Source organism: Rhinolophus sinicus, chromosome 15, assembly GCF_057876585.1.
Source record: "Rhinolophus sinicus isolate RSI-liver-muscle chromosome 15, RSI-T2T, whole genome shotgun sequence".
Classification (NCBI taxonomy): Eukaryota; Metazoa; Chordata; class Mammalia; order Chiroptera; family Rhinolophidae; genus Rhinolophus; species Rhinolophus sinicus.
This window is the reverse complement of record NC_142515.1, coordinates 75723995-75746265: the sequence shown is the minus strand read 5'-3', so window position 1 is coordinate 75746265 and position 22271 is coordinate 75723995. Positions and strand designations below refer to the sequence as shown.

The following is a 22271-nucleotide window of genomic DNA, read 5'->3' as shown; positions in this document are numbered from 1 at the left end:
GAACCGCTATCCCACCTCCCTGGCACCAATCAGAAATGAAGACACGCCAACAACAAGGGCCTGTAATCGCAGTGCTCACGAGCCTTTAATTCATTATAAACCTAGAGGCGGGGAAATTAGGCAAAAATACAGCATCCTTAATCTCGGGTGGGGGAAAATCAGGGTGGGTGGGCTTTGTTTTTTGTCCTTGCACACAGACACGGATAGATCTTTGTGGGGAAATGTGCGTTTTGCCTTTGCTGTGCTGCGGCCTGTCTGCACAAGTCATCCCAGAACTCAAAAATGAGGTGTGACCCAGAGACCCCGCCACGGGGCTGGTTACCCCTTGGACCCCGAGGGCCTCAGGGCTGTCTGCCCACTTCTTTTTATTCTCTTTACAATATAAATAGCATTTTCAAACTACATATGAATACAGTGACGGTGCCACCAGGCGGGGCTGCTGCATGCAGTGGGAGACCCCCACATTTCGGCTGACTCCCCTCAGTACCTCCCCGCCCCTGCCCACTTTGGGCATCTGTCCCCCCTCCCCCCCCAGCAAGGAAATTAAAGATTCTCGGCTCATTTACATTCTCTCCATTTTCCTTAAATAGTTCTCTCTGGCCTGGCGACCGTTAGAACACTTTTTTTTTTAATTTTTATACAAGCAAATCATGCTCTCAATTCCTCTGCAGGGGAGAGCAGGGGGCAGCGGAGATGGAGAAAGTGGGCAGGCTGAGCTGGGCTGCCTCCTTTCCAAGCCCGTAAGAGAAGCACAGTTTTTCTCTCTCCTAAATTCAACCCACAACTCTTAAGAGGCAGATTTCCTTCAAGTTGAAAGCAGCGATGCCCAGTCTTGCTTGCTCTCCCCGAGACACATAAATCAATGGTCACAAACATGACACAGGATGCTGCCAGCCCCTCGGGGTCCTAGGAAGAACCCCCATGTGACACAGGGCTGCAGCCAAAGCAGGGATGCCTGGGAGCCTGGGGACATATGCCTAACTAGGGAAACAGCTGGACTTGGGCCACCTGGGAGGCCTGCCTCAGCTCCGGTCCTCCCTCCCTGGGTCACCGGGCGCCGCCATCTGCTCTTGTGGCCGCAGGATGTCACCGCTTGTGGGGCTCCCTCCCCTTGAGCAGGCCAAGGAAGGCCTGAGTGGCACAGGGGACAGTCTGTCACCTGAGGCCTCAGCTGTGGAATGGTTCTCACGGGGGAAGAAGCAAAAGATGGAACAAACCAGAAGAGAGAGCGTTTATTTCGCACAGACTCGCAGACAGGAGGGAGGGTCCTCGACCCCCATGGCCAGTGCTCGGCCACCAAAGAGTACTGCTGGCCCCCTCCTGTCCGGCGCAAAGATGAACGGTGTTGGCGGGGACCAGGCAAGAGGCGCCAGCCGCCCAGACCTTCATGAAGTTGGGCAGAGGGCGGAGTGAGGGCTTGGAGTGACAGGGTGTCACTGGCTGGGTGTCCTGCCTGAGCCCCGGCACCTCCAGGCCTCATCACACATCCCTGCCTGCTCACAGACAAGTAAGATTCTAAAACAACAACAAACGAAAAACGAGATGCTTTTGTCTCCCTCAGTGTGTTTCGGTTCTGAGAAAAAGAACGTTTTGTTTTTAAAGCCACAAATCTAGAAAACAACTTTGGGGATTTTTTTCCTTTTCTTTGTTTTCCTTTTTTTCTTGAGTTTTTTTTTTTAAACAATAGGTATTTATAGAAAGAACCTCACAAAGGTGATATATGTACAGAAGTCACAATCTCAAAGGCTGCTCAGGAGGCAGGCAACGCAGTAGCACCTTTTCGAGAAGAAGAGCTTACGTGGTTTACGAATCTGAGTAGTGGGGGTGGCGCGAGCCCCAGCCGGCCCCACAGAGCCCGTGTGGCCCGGCTCCCTGAGTCTGGGGGCTGCATGCCGGCGTCCTGCTCGCTGCTGTCCCCGCAGAGCACGGAGGTAGCCTCTGGGGGCTGGGGAGGCGAGGACAGGAATTCACAGCAAGCCAACGCCAGGGCCCGCCGCCACCTGCCTTGCTGGGCTGAGGGGTGGCCAGGAGGCTGGCTGTCCTAGAAGGGGGCTCCAGGCCGGCCCTGAGCCTGCAGGAGGCTCTCCATGAAGGCCAGGTAGTCCGCATTCCGCCCCGCGTCCTCAGGGGCGTGCGGGGTGCTCACCCGTGGGCGCTTGGCAGCCTTCACCTCCTCTCCCGAGAAGATACTTTCCTGAGGCGCCCCCGTGCTGACCGACTGTGGGAGACCAGATAGCACAGGGGTTAGTGCAGAAAGGGGTGCTATGGACCGAAGGTTTGTGTCCCCCAAATTCCTATGCTGAAGCTCTACCCCAAGAATGTGATGGTGTTAGGAGGTGGGTCTTTGGGAGGGGATTATGCCCTGAGGGTGGGGCCCCTCTGAATGGGATCAGTGCCCTGGTAAGAGACCCCCAGAGAGTGTGTACTTGCTCTCCTCCACTCCCTGCCACGTGAGGACACCGTGCCAATGCCTTGACCTTGGACTTCCAGCCTCCAGGACTGTGAGAAATAACCTTTGTTGTTTACACCGCCCAGTCTAGCAGCCCGAATGGACTAAAACAGAGGCTCCACTTGGGCACCTAGCTGGAGCAAATGGCCCACCCTGCTGTGGGTCAAGGACCCTGGGCCACTGTCCCTCAGCCAATGACCTTCCAAGAGGGACAGCCAATCAGTGGGGGTGGCCTCTCAGCACTGCTGCCTCCAATCCTGTGTGCAAGTTTCCCAGGTGGGCACAATCTCTATACCCCAGTCACTGGTCCCCTAGAAGGGCGGGTGGCTAGCCTGGTCTGTCCCACCAGATGGCAGCTATGGGGAATGGCTATGCCATGCAGAGGGAGGGAAATGCGGCTACTTGTCTGTCTGGCAATTCCTGTCCTTCCCCGAGGAAACCCGGCATCTGAGGTCAGCTGTGCGACCCCCACTGCTCTTACTTTGAGCTTATTCACCCACAGCCACAGCTGCCTGCTCCTCAAAACCTTGTCTTTGGATTAAACATGGAAAGAAAGAAAACTGCGGCTAGCCGGGAGAAAAGGCAGTCACTTCCCGCCTCCAGGACTCATTGTTCCCTTTGAGAAGGGACGAGCTTCGGGAAAGTGTTTCCTTTGCACCGCCAACCCCAGCGCTCTGCTTTTGTGCACAGGCAGCGGGCACCCGGGTGCGGATGCGTCACGAGTGCCTGGCGGACCTGCTGCTGCAGGTTTCTCTCCTCCTGGTTGTCACGGGGACAGCCAGCCCTCCAACCTGCCCCTACAGGCCACAGAGTGGGCTGGCTGCTGGGAGCTGCCCTCAGCTGCCTCCCAGTGGGAGCAAGGGCCATGGCAGGGAGGGCAAGGCCACCAAGGGCTTCTGGGCAGCGCCTCAGCCTGGCTTGGCCACTTACCAGCCGTGACCGGACCCTCTTGGGCAGCTCCTCGTCCAGGGTGAAGATGTCACCGCGCTTGACTGTCAGCTGGGACCCGTCCTCAAATTCCACCTGCAAAGGGGCACAGTTATCAGGGGCGGTGCCTCAGCACCACGGGCCCACCCCATCTTTACCAAGGTCCCACCACCCACGGTGGCCACTGCTGGGGAAAGTACCAGACAATCGGAGGCCCCTTCCAACTTAAAACTATAACAAGCCCCCTGACCTCCTAAGTTAGGCACGCAAAGGTCGACCAGCCCCCCCACAGGAATGCATGCAGGACCGAACCCCACCTGCGACCCTTGCCTGTGTCCTGTATCGGGAAGGCAGGACCCCGCTCACCTGATAGATGTGACTGGTCATAGAGGAAATGAACTTGGCCTTGTAGATGTTGCCATCAGTCCACCGGAGTTCAACAAACTCCCCCTCGGGTGGGGGTCCCAGCCGGGCACAGTCTCTGCTCTGTGGAGGGAAGAACGTGGCAGGCGGTGAGGCGGCAGGGCCCTGGGGACGGGCGCCCGTGGCCTGTCGGGCTCGGACCCTCCCCATGCCATGCTGCCTGTGCTTTAACGGTAACGAAGCTCCCACGTGAGAGACGTTTGCAGCAAGGAGGCCAGTGGTGCTCTCTGCCTGAACTCTGAAGGCAAGCGGAGCAAACACAGAGGACCAGGTGTGGCGGGGGTTGCCCCTGCTGTAGGTTGTGGACTGACCATGCTTTCTGCATTGCTTCTACTTCCCCTCGGGGGCCCAGGAACTGGACCTGTCCAGTGGGCTCACAGGTGACCCGCCTCCCAGCTTCCTAACGGCAGCGCCCGCCCCGCGCCCGCCCGCAGCTCACAGTAATGCTCTCCGGGTACAAGTTGTCACTGTAGGACCCGTCATCAAAGTTTACTTCGTAGAAGGTCTGCGTGGTGGTGCCAATGACACGGCACCGGTAATAAAGCCCGTTGCGGTTCTTGGTGATGACCACCTGGCCTAAGGACACGGCCCTCAGGAACTGGACCTGGGGGCGGAGGGGGCCGCGTCAAGCAAGGGCAGGTGGGCAATGCGACGGAGCAGGAGGGAGGGCCGGGCACTCACGGTGTGGCCCCCCGACTTGTGCTTGAAGCAGGTGATGGAGACGACGTAGGGCCAGTCGTCCGGCTCCATGAGCACCCCGGCGGCATGGGCACAGGTCACGTGGAAGGAGGTGGAGCAATGCTCACAGGAGCACTGGATGCAGGCGCCAGAAACCTTCTTCATCCGTTTCCGGCAGTACACGCATTTCTGGGGAGTCATGAGAGGAAATGGGGCTCTGGCCAGCGCCTCAGACCAGGGGGCTGGGAGCCCTCCCACTGCGCCCTTAGGACCGTCTTCTGGGAGTGAACCCCGAGACCCAGGGCTGAAAGGCAGAGACTGGCCTTGGCTGGAGGCACCCTGGGAAAAGCCTGGGGAATCGACTTGGCCGGAAATCTTAACCATGGCAGAGAGTCCCCAAAACCACCCAGCCTGTGGCTCCCCGCCAACCCCCAGGAGCACTTCCAGGCTTCTTCTATACTCTAGTCCTCTGAAGAGCTGTCTGGAACAGGCACCAAAGAGCCACAAAGTGAAATACAATTTAGCCCCAAAAAAGCATGACACACCAACAGTCACTACAACGTGGACGGACCTTGAACACACGGTGCTCATGAGAGAAGCCAGACACACGAGGCCACAGTGTGTGATTCCACTTACGGGAAATGTCCAGAACAGGCACGTCCACAGACAGGAAGTGGGTTAGTGGTTGTCAGGGGCTGGGGAGGGGGTGGGGAATGACTGTTGATGGGGAGAGGGTGTCATCTGGGGTGGTAGAAAAGTCCCAAAATTAGAAGTGACAGTTGTCTTACTCTGTGAATATAAAAACGCCACTGAACTGCTCACTTTGAAACAGTGAATTTTATCTACATTCTGAATACAAGGCATTGCAGGCTAACCTCCTTCACAAAGAGGAGCCTCTGAGTGAGCTCTTTCACGCCAGTCAGGGGGTCCGTGTGGCGGAAATGCCCCCCCTGCCCTGGGTGACCTGCTCCTGTGGTGTCAGCATCCAGGGCCACTCCCACACCCCCGCCCAGCAGTTGCCAGGCCCGCTGAAGCCCGTCACTCCGGGCACTTAATAAGCGGCTTTTATCGCTCTGTAAACCATGTTCAAAAGCCAGATAAGCACAGTGGCCAAGGGCGCCGCCGGACGGGTCGATGGCAATGAGATCTCATTATTAAACTGTCAATACCTAATTCTCCCGCTGGTCTGCAGGCCAGGCACTGACATACAACACGCTCCGCAGGCGTTAACCCTCAAATCCCGGGCCTTTCGCAGAGTAGAGGTAAGCACAGCCGCCCAAAGCCCTGGAAGGAGTGGTCCTTCCTCCAAACCAGAGGGTGCACATTCTCTCACAAATGTCACCTGCCCCGCTGCAGAGGCCCAGAAGAAATCCACCAGCCAAGAGTGACGCTCAGCGCGATTCATTTCCCACCATGGGTGGCAGCTCTATATTCTGAGTTTCTGCATCATGAAGAATGTGGGCCAGGTCCCCACCGTGTCATTTGTCAGGAGCCCAGCACAGGGCATGTCTAGTGTCTGGGTTTTTCCCATCCCAGCCCGGTGGGGGTGAGCGCATGGCTCAGGCCACCAGACAGATGGGGCCAGCCCCTGCTCACCACGGCTCCCCGAGAACCCAGACCCAGCAGCCGGAAAGTCCGGTGGATAGATGGATGGACAATGACCAGCAGTGACTGTCCACGAGCCTGTGGCCTGTGTGTGACCTCAGGAAGCTGGGTGGGCAGCTGGGTAAGCAGGAGTTAACTGCTGGCTTCCTTGCGTGGGTCCATTAGGCAGTACAAGCAAGCCTCGTGTAAAAGGATTTTTAATTCATCGTTACAAGTGCTGGTAATGAAGAGGCTGCAAGCTGGAAATGTCAGCTGATCCATAAAGCGTCTGGGGGAGGATGGATCACGGGCTGCGGGCTGCACCATCACTCCCCCTGAATGATGAAGCCTCTCGCGCCTATAACCACCTGCAGGCTGGCAGCCCCTTCCTGCTGGCCTGTCTGGGCCTGGTGATGGCCACCGGTGCTCCGTGAGTGAGGCTCCTGACCCCACAGGCTCCCGCCAGTGCCCACTCAGCCCTGCCAGGTGGCACCATACCCGTAGGCTCAAGGTTGAGTGTCTCTGTTCCTTCCCACAAGACTCCCCACCAGGCCCACTGCCCGCAGTCCAATTTCTCTGCCTCCTGCCCTCCGTGGGCCTGGAGGAGTGCCAATACCCCCGACGGCCCCAGGCAGCTGGGACATAAAAGGGGCAGGAAAAGCAGCCAGGACGCTTGCTGTCAGGCGCCCCAGCCAAGGGCCCAGCCCCCAAGTGCCACGCGACGCCTCCCTGTCAGAGCTGCCACCGCCACATCCCTGAGTGGGGACATGTCCCCAGCAAGGCTGCCACACACTCCCAGCAGTGATGAACCTGAGAGCAGGGGCTGGCGCTCAGACAGCACGATTGGTGCCTTCCCATGAGGCCCAGTCAGCATGTACCATGCAGGGGCCCTACAGACGGCAAGGCGAAGACACAGAGGCGCGGAGGCCCAGGGTTGGTGGTGGCCGAGCTGGGATGGAAGCCAGCTCTTGTTCATGGTCACACTCGGCCCAGGATGCCTGGTGCCCTAGAGGCTCCCCAGGGGTGATTGTTATTAGTGAGAGCACTCCAGCCGAGGACGACCACACACTCCATAGAGGGGGGAGATCTACCTGCACCAAGAGGGGCCAACAGCTCCACAGAAAGCACACAACCCTATTCCAAAATGGGCGAAGGGCCTGGAGAGACATTTCTCTCTAGAAGACACACAGGTGGCCTACAGGTACATGGAGAGGTGCTCATGGAAACCATGAGATCTCATCGCAGGCAGTCATCAGGAAGATGAGAGGTACCAAGGGCTGGCGAAGACGTGGAGAAAAGGGAACCCTCCCGCACTGCTGTGGGAAGTCAACTGGCGTAGCCACTATGGAGAACAGTACGGACATTCCTCAAAAAATTAAGATGAGAACTGCCACGCGCCCCAGTCATTCTGCTTCTGGGTATATATGCAAAGGAAAGGAAAACAGGATATTGAAGGGTATCTACACCCCCCTTCGCTGTGGCACTTAATGGACAAAACATGGAAAGAAGCACTGAGGGATGAACAGGTAAAGAGGAGGGGCCCATGCACACAACAGAGTCTTCAGCCATGAGAAAGAAGGAAACCCTGTCATTTGTGACCACGTGGGTGGACCTTGAGGGCATTATGCTCGAGAGAAAACAGACGCAGAAGGACAAGCGGCAGGAGTCCACTGATAGGAGGTCCACACATCTATCAGACTCAGAGGAGACGAGCAGGGTGGGGGATGGAGGAGGGGGCGTTGCTAGGAACAGGTACCCAGTTTCAGTTACGCGCGCTGGATATATTCTAGAGCTCTGCCGTATAATGTGCTGCCTGCAGTTAACAAGACTACACTGTGCACTTAACAAGTTGTTCAGATGGAAGATCTCATGTTGAGTGTTCTTACCAGAATTTTTTATTTTTTAAAAGAGGAGCCCATGGGGCGGCCGGATGGCTCAGTTGGTTAGAGCACGAGCTCTCAACAACAGGGCTGCCGGTTCAATTCCCACATGGGATGGTGGGCTGCGCTCCCCCACCCCAACTAGATTGAAAACGGCAACTGAACTTGGAGCTGAGTTGCGCCCTCTACAATTAGACTGAAGGACGACTTGGAGCTGATGGGCCCTGGAGAAACACACTGTTCCCAATTACTCCCCAGTAGAAAATTAAAAAAAAAAAAAAAAAAAAAAAGGAGCCCGCTAGGTAACAAGGAAAGTACAGGGCAGCATGCATGTGGCTTCTGCTTGTGCAAAAGGCAGAAATGCTCTGCAGTTTACGTGCAGTGTGAGCGGGCATCTCTGCACAGAGCTCAGCGAGCTGGGAGCCCCCCGCGCCGCAACGCCCGTGCTTTTCTCTGGGCACCTCTGTACCTTCTCACTTTTGTACTCCCACCTTTGTGACCTATTCAAGAACAGATGTGGCCAAACTGAAATGGGTAGTGTCTGGATTCCTGCCCTGCCCCCGCCCCCGCTGGGCAAGACTGCAGGAGACCTACCAGCTTCCACCGCTGCTCGGGGATGCCGCTAATGTCCACAGGGTGGCGCTCCATCACGTTCAGGAACCGCACTTCCGGAACCGCGATGGCGCAGATCACGTGGATCCACCTGGGGGGAAGGGTCAGGGGTCACGGGTGAGCCCTAACCCCACGGTCACCTCATTCTGTGGACACTGCCCCTGTCCATGATGCTGCTGCTGGCCGTTCAGGGTTTACAGGACCTTAAAGGACAGTCTGGGCACTTGTTTGCTCCTCCTTGTTCCCACCCTGCCAAGTCAAGGCCCTGGGGTGGGGCTAACAACCCGCAGGACACACCCCAAGAGGAGCAGCGCCTTCCACCCACCTCCTGTCGGTCGTCATCTGCAGGGCGCCTCCCCGGAGGTTGCATAGGCAGCACTCCTACAGGAAGCAGACAAGCGCAGGGTGAGGGGCGCAGGGACAGGGCTGCCCCCACCTACCCTGGGGCCTGGGCGATCCCCTGCCTGCAGTCCTTACATTTCAAACCAGCGGCCACCGAAGGGATGGGCTGCTAGTGCGTCGGGCTCCACACCCTCACTGCTCAGGTGAGGGAACCAAGACCCAGGGAGGTGAGGCCACCAGCCAGGGTCACCCTTCGGGATCACAAGCCTGGGGCTTAGGCATGGCCCCCCGGGGCTGGACAGCTCTCAGGGCACCACCCGAGCTGCAGAGGCGACTTACCGCAGTCCAGGCGTGGGCCGCGCACCGGGAACACGTCCAGCCTTCGTTGACCAGCTCCGGTCGGATGCCGTAGCAACCTGAAAGGCAGCAGAGGGACGCATCTGTCACCGTGGCTGCATCAGAGCTTAACAGAGCCTTCTGGAATCCAGCCTCAGCACTGAGGGTAATGACTCTCACTGCCCTCTCTACCTCAATCCAGGCCACTGCACATGGAGCGGGGGGAAGATCTGGAAACAGATGCTGGGAAGGGGAGCAGGGCCCGCTTGCAGGAGCCCCTGATGGGCCTGCCCAGTCTGGGAAGGATCCCTCGCTGCCCCCCCCCCCAGGCTCTGCTGGGAAAGTGACCAAGAAGTCGTGTGCCATGTAAAGTGGGCCTCGTGGACAATGGAGTTCGGAGTGGCAGGGCTGGTCGGGCAGGCCAAGTGTTCCAGCAGAACTGCTACTTCTGAAAGCCCAAGTCAGAGGCTCTGGGTCATCAAGGCAGTTTGCTCTGGAGTGTGGTCATGGTTCAAAAAGGGGGAGAAGGCACTGAGGAGGGTGTGGACAGAGGGTCATGCCCCAGAGCGAGGGGCAATGACTCACCCTGCGTCCACTGCCCAGCAGGGCAGCAGAAAGGTGGCACTCTGTCTCCACGGAGGCCACGAGGGCTAACAAGGTACCCAAGAGCCTGTACTGGCCCCCCTGCTCTGTCCCCTGGGGCACTCAGCCAGGGTCAGGGCGGGGGGTGGGGGTCTGGCTCCTGGAGGAAGTGGAGGCTCCGCCTCCCTCCAGAGCCAGGTCTCAAGGAAGATGCCTGTGTGAGCCTTCTGCGTCTCAAGGTCAGCGAGCAAGGCGCCTCTCCCCCCATGCCCTGACCACAGGCCTGTCCAGAGTGGTCCCCCAAGAGCCTGCCCAGAGCATGTCTCATACCAGGCCCAGCGTGGCCGAGCCAACAAGCTCCCAGACAGGAGACAAAATGAGCCCAGAGCAGCCTCTGTGGGGACAGAGGGACAGAATCCTTCGGCTGCCTTCCTCCGTGGGGAGCGGGGAGGAGGTGGAGCGGCACATGAAATTAAATGGCTCCAGAGCCTTCCTTCCTTCCTGGAGCTTGGTCTCCCATTCACTGCCCCTCACACCTGAGAAAGGGGAAGACACCCATTCTCTTGTCTTGGGCTACCGTCTGGGCTTTAGGGTCTGGGGGTGGGTGGCCACTGACAGCAGAGATAAATCAGACCCCCAAACCACTCTAGAATCTCAGCTTTACCATCACTCTGGCTGCAAAGCGCAGAGTTTACAATCATCATGGCACCTGAGGGTATCCACTAACTTCCTGCTTCCTCCCGGGCCCCGGAGGCAAAGCAGGGCTCAGCAGAAGAGTCCTGAAGGAGGCTGACCACGCAGGCCCACCTTGGCCAGGAAGCAGGTAGGACATCTTCCCCTGAAGGTCCCACGATGCCAGGTCCAGGGGGACAGCCCGAGACAGCAGCCCAGGGAAAAGGGGCTCCCTGCTGCACAGACATGGAGTGCAAAGCTGCACCCGGCGGAGCCCGCAGCCCCCTCGGCCACCTGCCCGTTGCCCGGCCCCACTCACTGGCGTGGACCTGCAGGCAGCACTTGGCACAGGCGATCAGCAGGCTGGTCCCGTCATCGCCGATGTAGGAATTGGCAGGGAGTGGCTCCATGTTCTCAGCACTGGAGGTGAAGCACATCTCGGGGATAAGCGGCCGTGTCTTCTGGCCGCTTTTGGAAGGCAGCACAGAGGAGCCCTCCCCCAGGGAGACCTGGGGGGCCTCCTTCTCGGTCTGTAGGGACTGCAGGAGGGGCGCACCTTCAGTGGAAAGCCCAGCTCCGGGCCACCTGACATCAGTAAACCAGGCCACGTGGGGCCATCCTTGCCGCTGCCCTCCGCCCACCCCTCACGCAGCTTCTATATCCAAACAGCCCCGGCCTGCCTCCCACCTCTCCAGCTGCTGCACTGCCACCTCCTACCAGGACACCTGCAGCTGCCCCACAGGGAGTCCCCAGTGCACCCGCCCCACCCTCCCAGCCCCCACCCTCCTTTCCCAAACAGTCAGATCCTGTCCATGGGGGTCACAGGACACAGACCTCAGGGCAGCTCAGCTAATGTGTGGAAAGCACCTGGCACTGGGCTAAAATAGGGGACCCGAAAAAGCAAGTGAGACCTGGCCCTGTTCTCCAGGAAACTCCCAGTCCAGGTACCGATTAACACAGAGGCCAACAAGCAAGAGCAGAGGGGGCCTGTCCCAGAGCCAGACTGAGGACAGTAGGACTGGGAAGGCTTCCTGGAAAAGGTGGCAAATGAGTGGGCTCAAAGAATGAACAGAAATCTGTCTGGCATGGCAGAGGGCTGGGGAGACCCTGGGGGTCATCGCAGAGCACAGCGCTGCTGGGGGAGGGGGGTGGTAGATGTCACGGCTGAGGAAGGCCGTGGAGGTGGGGTGGGGCACGTGGCCAGGCAGGGGGCTGTGGTGAGCCTGGCAGAGTCTCCAGCCAGGTAGCGCATGGCCAGAGTGGCCTCCCAAACGCCTGTTCAGGCCACAGTGAGATGCTACCAGGAATGGGAGGCCTGCACCAGAGGAGAAGGCAAGAAGGCAGGCAGTGGTCAGGGCGTGGGGAGGGTGACAAGGGGAGAGTGACAAGGGGAGGAAACAAGAGGTAAGAGGGAAAGCAGGCAGGACCTGGCAGCTGATGGCACAGGGCAGAACATGGGGAGAGGCCTGGGTTCCAATGGTCTGGAAAATACAGGACACTGGGTGCCGGGCTCAGAGGTGTTGGTGTCCCAGCCAGGGCATATGGTCTTTGCTCTGGCCCCAGCCTGCCTCTGGGACTTGGCCGGTCACAGGCCGCTCCTTCTGGGCCCCCAGCCTGCATCCCCCCCAGAACGTGATGAGGAGCTTTCTGAGGACAGTGGCACCTCACATTGTCTCCCCACCCCTCTGTCAGATGTCCCATTTGTGTGCTCATTGACAAGTCACCTTCAGACAGAACTCAGGAACTGGGCCCTCTCCCTGCGGCCCTCACAGGGGAGGCTCCAGCGCACCCTTCTGCCTGCCACACTGTGCTGTCCCGCCCCGCCTGTCCCACCCCAGCCTCCAGGCTCAGCGGATCCCACTGTGGCTCCTTTAGCACATGGGTTTTTTGTCCCATCATCAGTGCCCAGGTTCCCTTCAGGTAGAGCAAATGCTGGTGCCTATGGGAGCAGCCCGGCTCTGCCCCGGCCCCGGGGGCCCGCGAGGCCGTGTGGTCACCTGGCTGTATGGGTAGAAGAGGGTGCAGACGGCGCAGTAGGGCTCAGTCAGGGCAGCCGCCGCGTTGAACTTCCTCTCGGCCTGGAAGCTGGCCGCCTTGTTCTTCCACTGCAGGGACAGCAGGGACCTCAAGGCCTCAGGGTCACTCACGTCCTCTTCCCCAGAGAAAGGGAAGGCGTCTAGAGCAGTGTGTGTGGGAGAAACGTCAGCATGGTTAAACTGTGCTCGAGGAGCCACTGCCTCTCCCTGATGGGCCTTACTGCCACAAGCACTCATGGTGACAGGTCCCCACTCCCATGGTGCCTGAGCCTCTCTGCAGAGGGGGCCCCTGGTTCCTTCTGGGGCAGGAGACAGGCTGCGTCAGACCTTGGCTAGTCAAGTGCCGACTCCCAGCGCTCAAAGGAGCCAAGAGAGGAGCACAGCTGAGAGTCAGAGGGGGGGCGGTGAGACCCCAAAATCCTACTGAAATGCAGCGGAGGCTACTAAGGGTGTCTCTCCCACTCCGGCCTGTCACCACCTAGCCCCTGCTGGCCTCAGTTACCAGCCCCACGCACCATGTCCCATTGCTGCATTTCCTGAGTGAGGGAGGTTCAGTGCTCCCCAGGAGCCTGCCCCGAGAAGTGGGGTGCTCACTCCTGAGGCCCCGACCTTCACAGTAACTAGGCCAGCACAGCTGATACAACAGCCTTCCTGACTGTAAGGCCAAGGCCCCCTGTAGAGGGGCCCCGGGCACGTCTGATCTCCCTTGAGACTACTTCCACTCCTGGAGCTCAGCCTTGTGATCCAGAGCTTCTAGAATCCTCCTGGCCCTAGCCCTCAAGTTACATTGAGAATGAAAGAAGCCATCCAGACAATTTTCAAATTCCAAGTGCATCTTAAACGGAAGGCTGAAGCAGAAGATGAAAAATTAGCTTCACAGGGTTTCTGCCCATGATACAGGGGCTCTTAGCTGCGTGTTAAATAGAAGCTTCTCGTCTCCACCCCTCCGGCTCCAGTTCCTACAACCTACTGTTCTAACCTCTCTCTAAGGCCCATGGCCAGCTCAGCAGCAGGAAGAGTCACTTCTGCTGCAACTGGCCACTCCCCAGCCTTGTCACCCACCTTTAGCCACTAATAATGGGGGTGGGGAATGATGTAAAGATTTCCTCTAGTCACACAAGCAAATCGGGGCTGCCCTCTGCACCTCCCAGCAGCACAGTGCTGTTTCCATGGGCACAGGGAGCACAGAGCTAAGACATCTGCTGGAAATGAGCTTGTTCTCAGGCCCCGTGGAGCTCTGTGATTGAGTCTATTTTGCAAACCTCAACTTGGGGGGTGCAGCCACGCTTTTGCCCCTTGCTCACACAGAGCACAGGAGGGGCTGACCCTAGGTGGCACACCTGGACTGGGCACATCTTCTCGCTCAATGGCCTATTTGCCTGCTCTGCGAGTGTTCTGGAAGCCCAGCTCTGTCTGGGCCTGCCATCCGAGCAGATCCAGTGGCTGTGGGAGGATGAAGCAGGACCCTTGCTCAGCTGGGGAGACGGGTCGGTATACAAATACACAGAGGCCACCAGAGCTGCATGGGGACAGGGGGCGGGGGTAGCCATCCCAGGCCTGGTGACAGGAGCCATGTCTGCTCAGAGGTGGGGGCAGAGAGCAGGCATGTCCCAGGTCAGTCAGCAACAGTCACCACAGTAATGACCTCCCCTCAGCTCTGTGCACCTTCCTCACAGGACCCCTGCGAGGGCCAGCAGCCCGCATTTTACAGATGGAGAAGCCAAGTCACAGGAAAGTAAATGGCTCCAGGCAGTAAGCTAGGGTTGGAGCCCAGGTGGGTTGCAGCCTGTCTGTCCCTCACAGGCCACGTTGGACATTTCAATCTTAGGCCCTGGGCCCAGCACAAATGAGTTCCCCACAGTGGGAAACAGAGCAGATGAGGTTGGAGGGGACAGAGCCTTGGGGTGGTCCTATGGGGAGCCCCGTGGGCTGGGTAGGGGGACTGTGTGGGGCTGGGTCTGAGGGCTGGGCAGTCTCAGGACAGACGCTGAGGGCCTGACCTGAGCTGGTGGCAGAGGGGGTACCAGGCAGGGTAGTGGCAGAGGGCGGCGTAGGGGAGGTGCTGGGTGAGAGCAGGTGAGAGCAGGTGGCACACACAGCCTGGGGCCCAAGCAGGCAGGGGACGACCTTCTCACTCACCCTCATCACTGGAGGCCTCCTGCTTGACCACGGACAGCGGGGACCTGGTGGGCGGCTTGCCCAGAGGGTGACGGCGGCTCTTCTTGATCTCCATCTTCAATTTGGAAAACGCTGATGGCGCCTGAAGCACAGGACAAGAGATGTCTGTGGGGTGCGGCTCTGAGACGGGAGCAGAGCCCAGTCAGCGGTGCCTCAGTTTTCTGTCGGGAATACGAGGCCCCAGGGAGAAGTGGCAGGAGCCACTGTGGTTTCTAGACCACGTGCACACCGCCAGCCTCTGTGACGGGCCACGGGGCCACTTTGTGAGATGGGATGCTGTGGCTGGCGCCCTACCTGCACCTCGCCTGCTGCTCTCTCCTCCTCGGGCCCCGTCAGCTCCATGGGGGCGGCCTGCTCCTTCCAAGTGGGGCCCTTCTGGGCAAAGTGCTCAGACACCTGCTGGCAGGACACTCGGCTCTTGTCGCACGTGGCGGGGCTGGCGCGTGGCACCACGTACAGCATGGGGATGATGGGACGCAGCTTCAGCTCCAGCTCTTCGCCAGGCGCCACGGGAGGCACAACGTTGAGGGGTGGCGGCAGGGGGCTCTCCTCGGTGGCCACAGGGCTGGGGGTCAGCACCGGGGGCTCTAATGGGGGTGGTGGCACCTCCTCAGTGGGGAACTGAGTGAGCGGGGGTGGCGGCAGTGGGGGCAGAAGTGGGTGGTGAGAGTGCAGGGGGCCATGGCTCTTCTTCTTCCGGTCACTCTTAGTCTTTGCTGGCCGCAGCTTGCCCCGCCCATCCTCTGTGGGGAGAGAGGAGAGAACAGTCAGGGCCGACCCCCGGCCCAGGTGGGAGATGGCTGGAGATGGCAGAAATCCCCTCTGGCCTTCCCCAAAAGAACACAGCCTTCGGGCAAGTTCAAAGCACAGCCAGGTTACGCTGCCAGGTGGGCAGAAACCGGTCACACCCGAGCCATGGGGGCACCCCCTCTCTTGCCATCCGGGTTCTGTAGGTGCTCAGAGCACCTTCTAGATTAGCATGAGGTAGAGAAAAGAGACACATCCTTTCTGAGTGGGGGCCTGAAGCAGATTTGTTCTTTTCAGATATCTGAATTTTGCATATTGCTACAGTGAACACAAACAACTTGTAGAATTTTTTAAAAAGCAAAGACTCAAAACAATAAACCATACATGAGGGGGTCACATGAGTGGAACACGAGCCAGATAGGCCTGATGGGCCCGAACACCCTTCCACTTCCACAGGCCAGCGCGGGCGCATTTCCTGACAGGTGAAAGGGTGGGATGGGAGGCAGGCAAAGCGTATCTTCAGTGGCATTTTGGAGCCATGTAGGCAGCAGAATCATGGCCCCTGGAGACGTCCACATCTTAGCTGTGGGACCTGACACCGTGACATGACTTTGCAGATGGGATTGTGTTGAGGGAGATGGTCGGGTGATCCTTCTAATCAGAGGCCCTTTCCCAGCTGTGGTCAGAGAAATGCTGACGATGGAGGAGGGGCCACGAGCCCAGGATGCGGCGCCTCTAGAAGCTGTGAAAGGCAGGAAGTGATTCTCCCTAGAGCCTCAGGAAGGAACAAGCCCTGCCCACACCTGGGTTTAGCCCTATGAGACCCATATGACGCTTCTGCCCTCCAGGACTGTCAGCAAATCAATATGTATGGTCACCGTCATGGCAACCCCAGGTGGTGAGCTGCCTGAGGCCTGTTGTGCTCAGGGTGAGGTGCACACAGCAGCAGAGGTCCTGCCCTCCAGGATGACAGAGCCTGGAGCCCTCTGGCCTTGCCTGCCCTGTCGGAGAATGAGCACAACAGCTCAGGCCCTCAGCCGTGAAGCCCAGGGTCCCAGAGGTTCAGAGCACCACTGAAGAAGGGACACCGGCTGGAAACCAGAAGACCAATCATCGCAGTTGTCTGGGACCTAGGGGTTCCTGGACGATCAGGGACGAGGGGTCATCCTGCTGACAGGACTGGTGAGGCCCAGTGGTACCTATGCTTGACAGTCTCGGGTTGGGAATAAGGACAAATGGAGGGCAGGCATCTGTCGCTCTCCACGAGAAACCGGTGGCAACAAGAAGCGTGACGAGTTCTGGTTTGCAACATGGTATCTATGTTTTATCTCTTGCTATAAAAACCTGTCCATATGTCATCCCCATTCCTCAGCCAAAGATGACGGAATGAGTGCCCATGACCTTGGGTGAGGGTTTGTCACTTAACCCCTGATCTGCACTGACCCCAGGAAGGGATGAAGCAAGGACCACCCCGCCAGCAGATACCAGCCTGGTGTGTTGGTAGGAGCTGAATGGCCCCACTCACTGCCCCCAGGCCCCCACCCCTGCCCTGGGCTAGGCCACAGGAAGCTGCGTGGAGGCACCCAGCCCCCTCATTCCCTGTTCCTCTCCCCCCCACCCCATCTGCACACTGCAGCACTGGCTGCTGGGACGGCCCACGGTGTTCTTGGCAAGCACACCCTGTGTTTTTCAAGAGAGGCTACATCAGCCAGAAGGCGACAGGAGCGCTCGCCCCTACCCTGGCCGTGTCCTCTGGTCCTGCGCCTTCCGAGGGCGCTGAGGATTCCTCCCACACCTTTGCCCCACCTAGACGAGCTCTGAGCGCTCCCCAGGTCCCCCCTCCCACCAGCTCCGCATGTATTTGGCCAAGTTATATGCCCAAGGAAAGCAAGTAATAGACTCTCTTTCCCTCCCTTGCAGACGCTGGAGTTGGATGGCACCCCAGAGACGTGGAGGGGGAGAGAGGCAGAGGGGAGAGACATGGAGCATTACTTGGTAATGCTGGGTAATGGCAGCATGGCCCCAGGAGGTGACTGGGAGGTGACTGAGGGCCCCTGGAGATCAGCAGCCAGGGCAGCGCTGGTGCTAATTTACAGAACCAGAGCCGAGGCCCAAGAGCCCCTGTCCTATTTGTGTAAAAGGCACTTTCGGATAAACGGTTTTGTTCTCTAAGGAAATTCAATATTCCTTCCTCCCTTGTCGTGCAAACTATTGAAAATCACACTGCATCTCTCAGCCTGAGGAGGGCAGGTCCAATTCACTCTCTGTGCTGGAGGCTCTGCTGTCAAATGCAGACAAGTTCCAGCCTCTTCCTCACATCTCCCAGGCTCTGGGAAGCCGAGGGGGCACACATCCAGAGGACCCTTCCGGGGACAGGCCCAAGGCCAGGAAGAAACCTGAGTGCTCTGGCTCTGTCCTCGCAGTGGGGACCCCCACAGCCCCCAGGCAGAGGCCGTACTGTGGAATTCAGAGAGCCCCAACCTGCTGGGGTCTGAGGGAGCCTGGAAACGGAACAGGGACGTCACACTGAAAGTGCTGAGGGTCCCAGCCAGTCCCTCCCCAACAGGTGGGCCTCCCACATCCTGGAGTGTGGGGTACAGGGTGGCTGAACAGCAGGGACCCCCGCTTGCAGCAGACGAGCTGAGGCCCTTCTAGTACTTTAGGGTGGGGGGATGTCACAGCTAAGACCCTTTCACTGTTGGATTTTATCGGCCTGCCTGGTTCCTTGGGGTCACCACCCCTTCACTACAGCACCAAAGTTCCCCCAGGGGAGGCACGGAGCCCCTGGCAGCTCTGGACTCCCAAGCTCAACCCCTGCTGCATGCTGGCCACAGAAGAGGGGAGTGGCCTCATGACTGCGGCCCTATTTAGGGACACTACACCCCCCACTTCCCATCCCCTGCCCAGCCTGGGTGAGCTGGTCCTGGTCCCCATGGTCTGGCCCACTCCTGCCAATTCTGCATCCTTCCCGTGAGGAGCCTGAAGCAGGGCACACCACGACGGTACGTGAGCCCGCTGGACTGTGCTGGGGTGGGGGCATGTGTCCTGTGTGACAGGATGTGTCCCTGAGTGAAATTCGCAGCCCCCACCCCTCCACCCCCCCACCCCCGTAAAGGCCCAGACCGTCTGCTCCCTGCTGGGTGCAGCAGCCTTGCTGCCCTAAAGCCAACGCCAAGCTGTCAGGCCACTCCCGGCACCAGTGCTCCATGACAAGGACGGCCCACAGTGATCCTGCCCACGGCCCTGCACACCCGTCTCCTCCACGCTCTGGGGAGCCTCAGTGGTGGGGATCCCTCTGGCTGCATGCTCTGTCTGGAAGGCAGGACGGCTCTGTGGTAGGCCAGCCCTCCTGGTCCGCCCCCACTGCACCCCCACCTCCTAAGAGACAGTGAGAAGGGACAGAGTCTGTGCCCAACCCCAGGTGGGGCGAGTGCCCTGTGAGACGGCTAAGCCAGGCAGGAGAAGGGAGCCTCTGCTGGCCCAACAAACTAGGGTTGACTTTTCCACCTTCTGCCCAGGTCAGGAGTGGGCACCAGGCGCAGAGGGAGACTGCCAATCCATCCCAGACCACCTGGCGGGGGGTATGGGGTGGTGACGCTGGCAGTGAGCTGGCCAAGCAGCCCCCCAGGCCTAGCACCACATCAAGCAGCCTAGGGTCCCTCCCACCCCCAGGGGACTTCCTCTTGGGGACACTCACCCCGGCCTCTCCAGGCAGCCCCGGGAGCCTCCACTCCTGCCCACCCATCTCCCCTGGCAGTGCCTGGATGCTGTTAGAGAGCGTCCAGTGTGTGAGTGACAGGGAACCGTGTCCCTCTGCAAAAACAAAACAAACGCCCTATTGCTCACGCCTTACACAGTCCTTAGCACTTACTGCTTTGAGGAACATTAAGCTGGTATTAAAGGAAGTCTAGAAACCACTTTAAAATCTTCCACTCGCTCCCCCAACATGTGTTTGCTGTCACCCTGACTGTGAACACTTATTTATTCGCTGTGCTCTGAGCTGTCTTCCCACCAAGGGCTCGAGGGACGACTCCCGGGAAGCGCCTGACCTCAGCCAGTGCGCTCTGGCCGTGGCGGCCATAGCCAGGGCCGCGAAGACACCACTTCCTTTCGAGAGGAGCGGGTGTTTGGGGAGACCTCCCATACCTCGCTCCTCCTTCTTGGGAACGAGGCTGTCGTGGGACAGGGACAGGTGTAGAGTCAGGGAGCCCTGCCGGCCCTGAGCAGACGCCACCTCAGAATGGCCCCCCTCTCCCTGGGGTCCTCTGGAAGCTGATAGAAGCCACAGCCCCGGGGCCCTGCACTATGGCCCCACCACATGAGACTGCGACCATCACGGGCCTGCCGCCCTGAAGCCCTTTGGGAAAAGTCCCAGGGGTCCTGGGATGAGACTGTGGAGGGGGGTGCAGATGCCAGATGGCTGGGAAAGAAGGCATGTGTCCCCTTCTCCGTGGCTTGTTTTTTTTGCCTATAGCACATGATTTACTCTCAAGGGACACAGAACCTCCTGTTTAGGTGGTAAGCTGGGGAAGCATCCCCCGAGATACGAGGCTCTCGGTCCAGGGGCCCACCTTGGAGAGCTCATTATTTACCCATCACAGCCCGAGTTTGACCACCCAACTGTCTCACGGACCGTGCATTCGGTTGTATTTCTTACATCCCGGAGCACGTACCACACACGACACAGGAAGCTGCCTCTCCCAGCTCCCTCACTGGACACCCCTGGGGGCAACCCGCCACTTCCTGTCCCCTCTTGTTTGGACTGTTTATTCTCTGTTATGGACTGAACTGTGTTGCCCCCCCTAATTCCTGTGTTGAAGTCCTCAGAAGGTGGCCTTATTTAGAAAGAGTCATTGCAGATGTCATGAGCCCAGATGAGGTCATCAGGGTGGCCCGAATGCAATGTGACTGATGTCCTTCCACAAGAGGGACATGTGGGCAGAAACACTGGCACAGGGAGAGAACGTGGAGACGGTCCTCTACAAGCTAAGGAGGCCCAGAAGGAAGCAGCCCCACCAACTCCCTGACCGTGGACCTTCGGCCTCCAGACCCTTGAGATGATAAACTTGTTGGTGAGGTCTCTCCCTGTCTGCGGTGCTGTTAGGCGGCCCGAGCAGACTCAAATGCTCCCTCAACCATCCATTGTCTGGTTTGGCAAGTGTTCTGTCTTTAAGTGAATGGGACTTCATGCATACGTGGCCCCCATGATATTCGAGGCCACGTCTGAGAGACCCCAGGTGAAGAACGGTGGCCTTCACGTCTCCCACCCGCCGTGGAGGAGGGTGTCCTCTGTCCTGTGAATTGATGGCCAGTCTCCAGACCTCCCTTCTTCCACCTCTCTCCCTCCATCTGCAGTTAGGTCAACACCCCCCAGGATCCTGAAAGGAGCTGCGAAAACCCCTAGATAATTGGTACATTCACCAGGGGGAGTTTTCCCAACACACATGGCTCCATTTACTTAGCAATTCTTGGCTTTTCATCGTCACTAGTTTTCTCCACAAAGGCCTCTTATTTTCTATGAGCCTTGTTCCAAGATACATTACACTCTGGCTGCTTTTATTGTAAGTGGCGCCTTGCAGATGACGCTGTCTGTCCATGGCTGGTCCATGGGAACGAGACCGGGCTTCTGCGTATGGGGCTCACGTACCCCGTGTGCTTGATGGCTCAGTCCCCGGACCGCTTTCTATGCAGGGGATCGCGCCCACACCCAGACAGTGATGGCGCGTGCCTCCTCTCCCACTGGGCACTTTTCCTCTCTTGCTTTCTGGGCTGTCCAGACCTGTGTGGGCTGAGCAGCTCTGTGACGCCCTACTGGGCCATGTGGGCAGGCACCAGCATACAATTCACCCAGAAACTCTCCGCTCGTCCTCTGGTGAGCGCCTGGGGGTCCCCCTCAGGGCCACTCACCCTTCCAGCTAGGGGACACAGTCACTCTCTAACTGCAGCCCTCAGCACCAGCCTGTAGGTATGTCGGGGGGCATGTGCCTGCTTTGGACTGTGCCCCACGGATCCCTCTGAGACAAGCAGGACCATGCTGGGCGCACACATTCCAAGACAGAGCCACAAAGAGGGAAACCGAGGACCCGAGCAGAACCCTCTCGCGACTTACAGCCTGTGACCAGGGCCTGAGGCACCACTGCGGAGGTGAGCTGCCCTCCAGGTCCCCTTTACTGACGCCTAGAAAGAGTCAGAGAAGAGAGGGCTCCTCCTCTACCCTGGGGAGTAGCTACTAGGAGCTGAAGCTATAAAATTAGGAAAACAAAATCAGCCATAAAAATGAAAAGGAAACACTGTCAAACACGGGAGTGGGAACCTTTAAAATGCTCACAGATTAATATTCCAGGGTGAAAGGGTCCATGATGCATGAAAGGCACATTTCTTAGACACCCCCACCACAACCCTGGTTCCACCCTCATGTCCAACGGGGTCTGCCAGCTAGGCAGGGGCTGTCCCCCCCACTAGCTCCAATGTCTGGCCACAAATAGCAGGCCATCCTGTTTCACAATGAGGCAGATACCACCTCTGCTATGGACCGAATGTCTATGTCCCCCCAAAACGCACATGAAACTTAACCCTTAATGCGATCGTCTTAGGAGATGGGGCCTGTGGGAGGTGGTCGGGCCATGAGGGTAGGGCCCTCGTGAGTTGGATCAGTGCCCCTCCAGCAGAGGCTGCAGAGCTATCTGGCTCATCCACGTGTGGTCACAGCAAGAAGGCCGCCATCTGTGACCCGGAAGAGGACCCTCCCCAGAACCTGGCCACACCGGCAGCCTAACTTTGGACTCCCAGCCTCCAGAACTGTGAGAAACAAATGTCTGTTATTCT

The 22271-nt window shown here is 58.6% G+C and overlaps 1 protein-coding gene across 2 annotated transcripts in view; it reads right to left on the bottom strand.

The window, feature by feature from the left end:
* Positions 1–1217: 1217 nt before the first annotated feature.
* Positions 1218–22271, bottom strand: part of KDM4B (lysine demethylase 4B) — a 137070-nt gene continuing 116016 nt past the window's right edge. Inside the window, exons 13-24 of one of the 2 annotated variants that reach the window (XM_074337631.2) lie at positions 14994–15442; positions 14661–14781; positions 12483–12661; positions 10805–11024; positions 9235–9311; positions 8879–8934; positions 8536–8644; positions 4481–4666; positions 4239–4403; positions 3743–3862; positions 3380–3472; positions 1218–2218 (exon numbers count right to left, since the gene is read on the bottom strand). In XM_074337631.2, the coding sequence (XP_074193732.1) occupies positions 2042–2218; positions 3380–3472; positions 3743–3862; positions 4239–4403; positions 4481–4666; positions 8536–8644; positions 8879–8934; positions 9235–9311; positions 10805–11024; positions 12483–12661; positions 14661–14781; positions 14994–15442 (1952 nt within the window). In that variant the 3' untranslated portion in view covers positions 1218–2041. The remainder of the gene's footprint in view (positions 2219–3379; positions 3473–3742; positions 3863–4238; positions 4404–4480; positions 4667–8535; positions 8645–8878; positions 8935–9234; positions 9312–10804; positions 11025–12482; positions 12662–14660; positions 14782–14993; positions 15443–22271) is intronic. The other variant, XM_074337632.2, reaches the window with a different exon arrangement.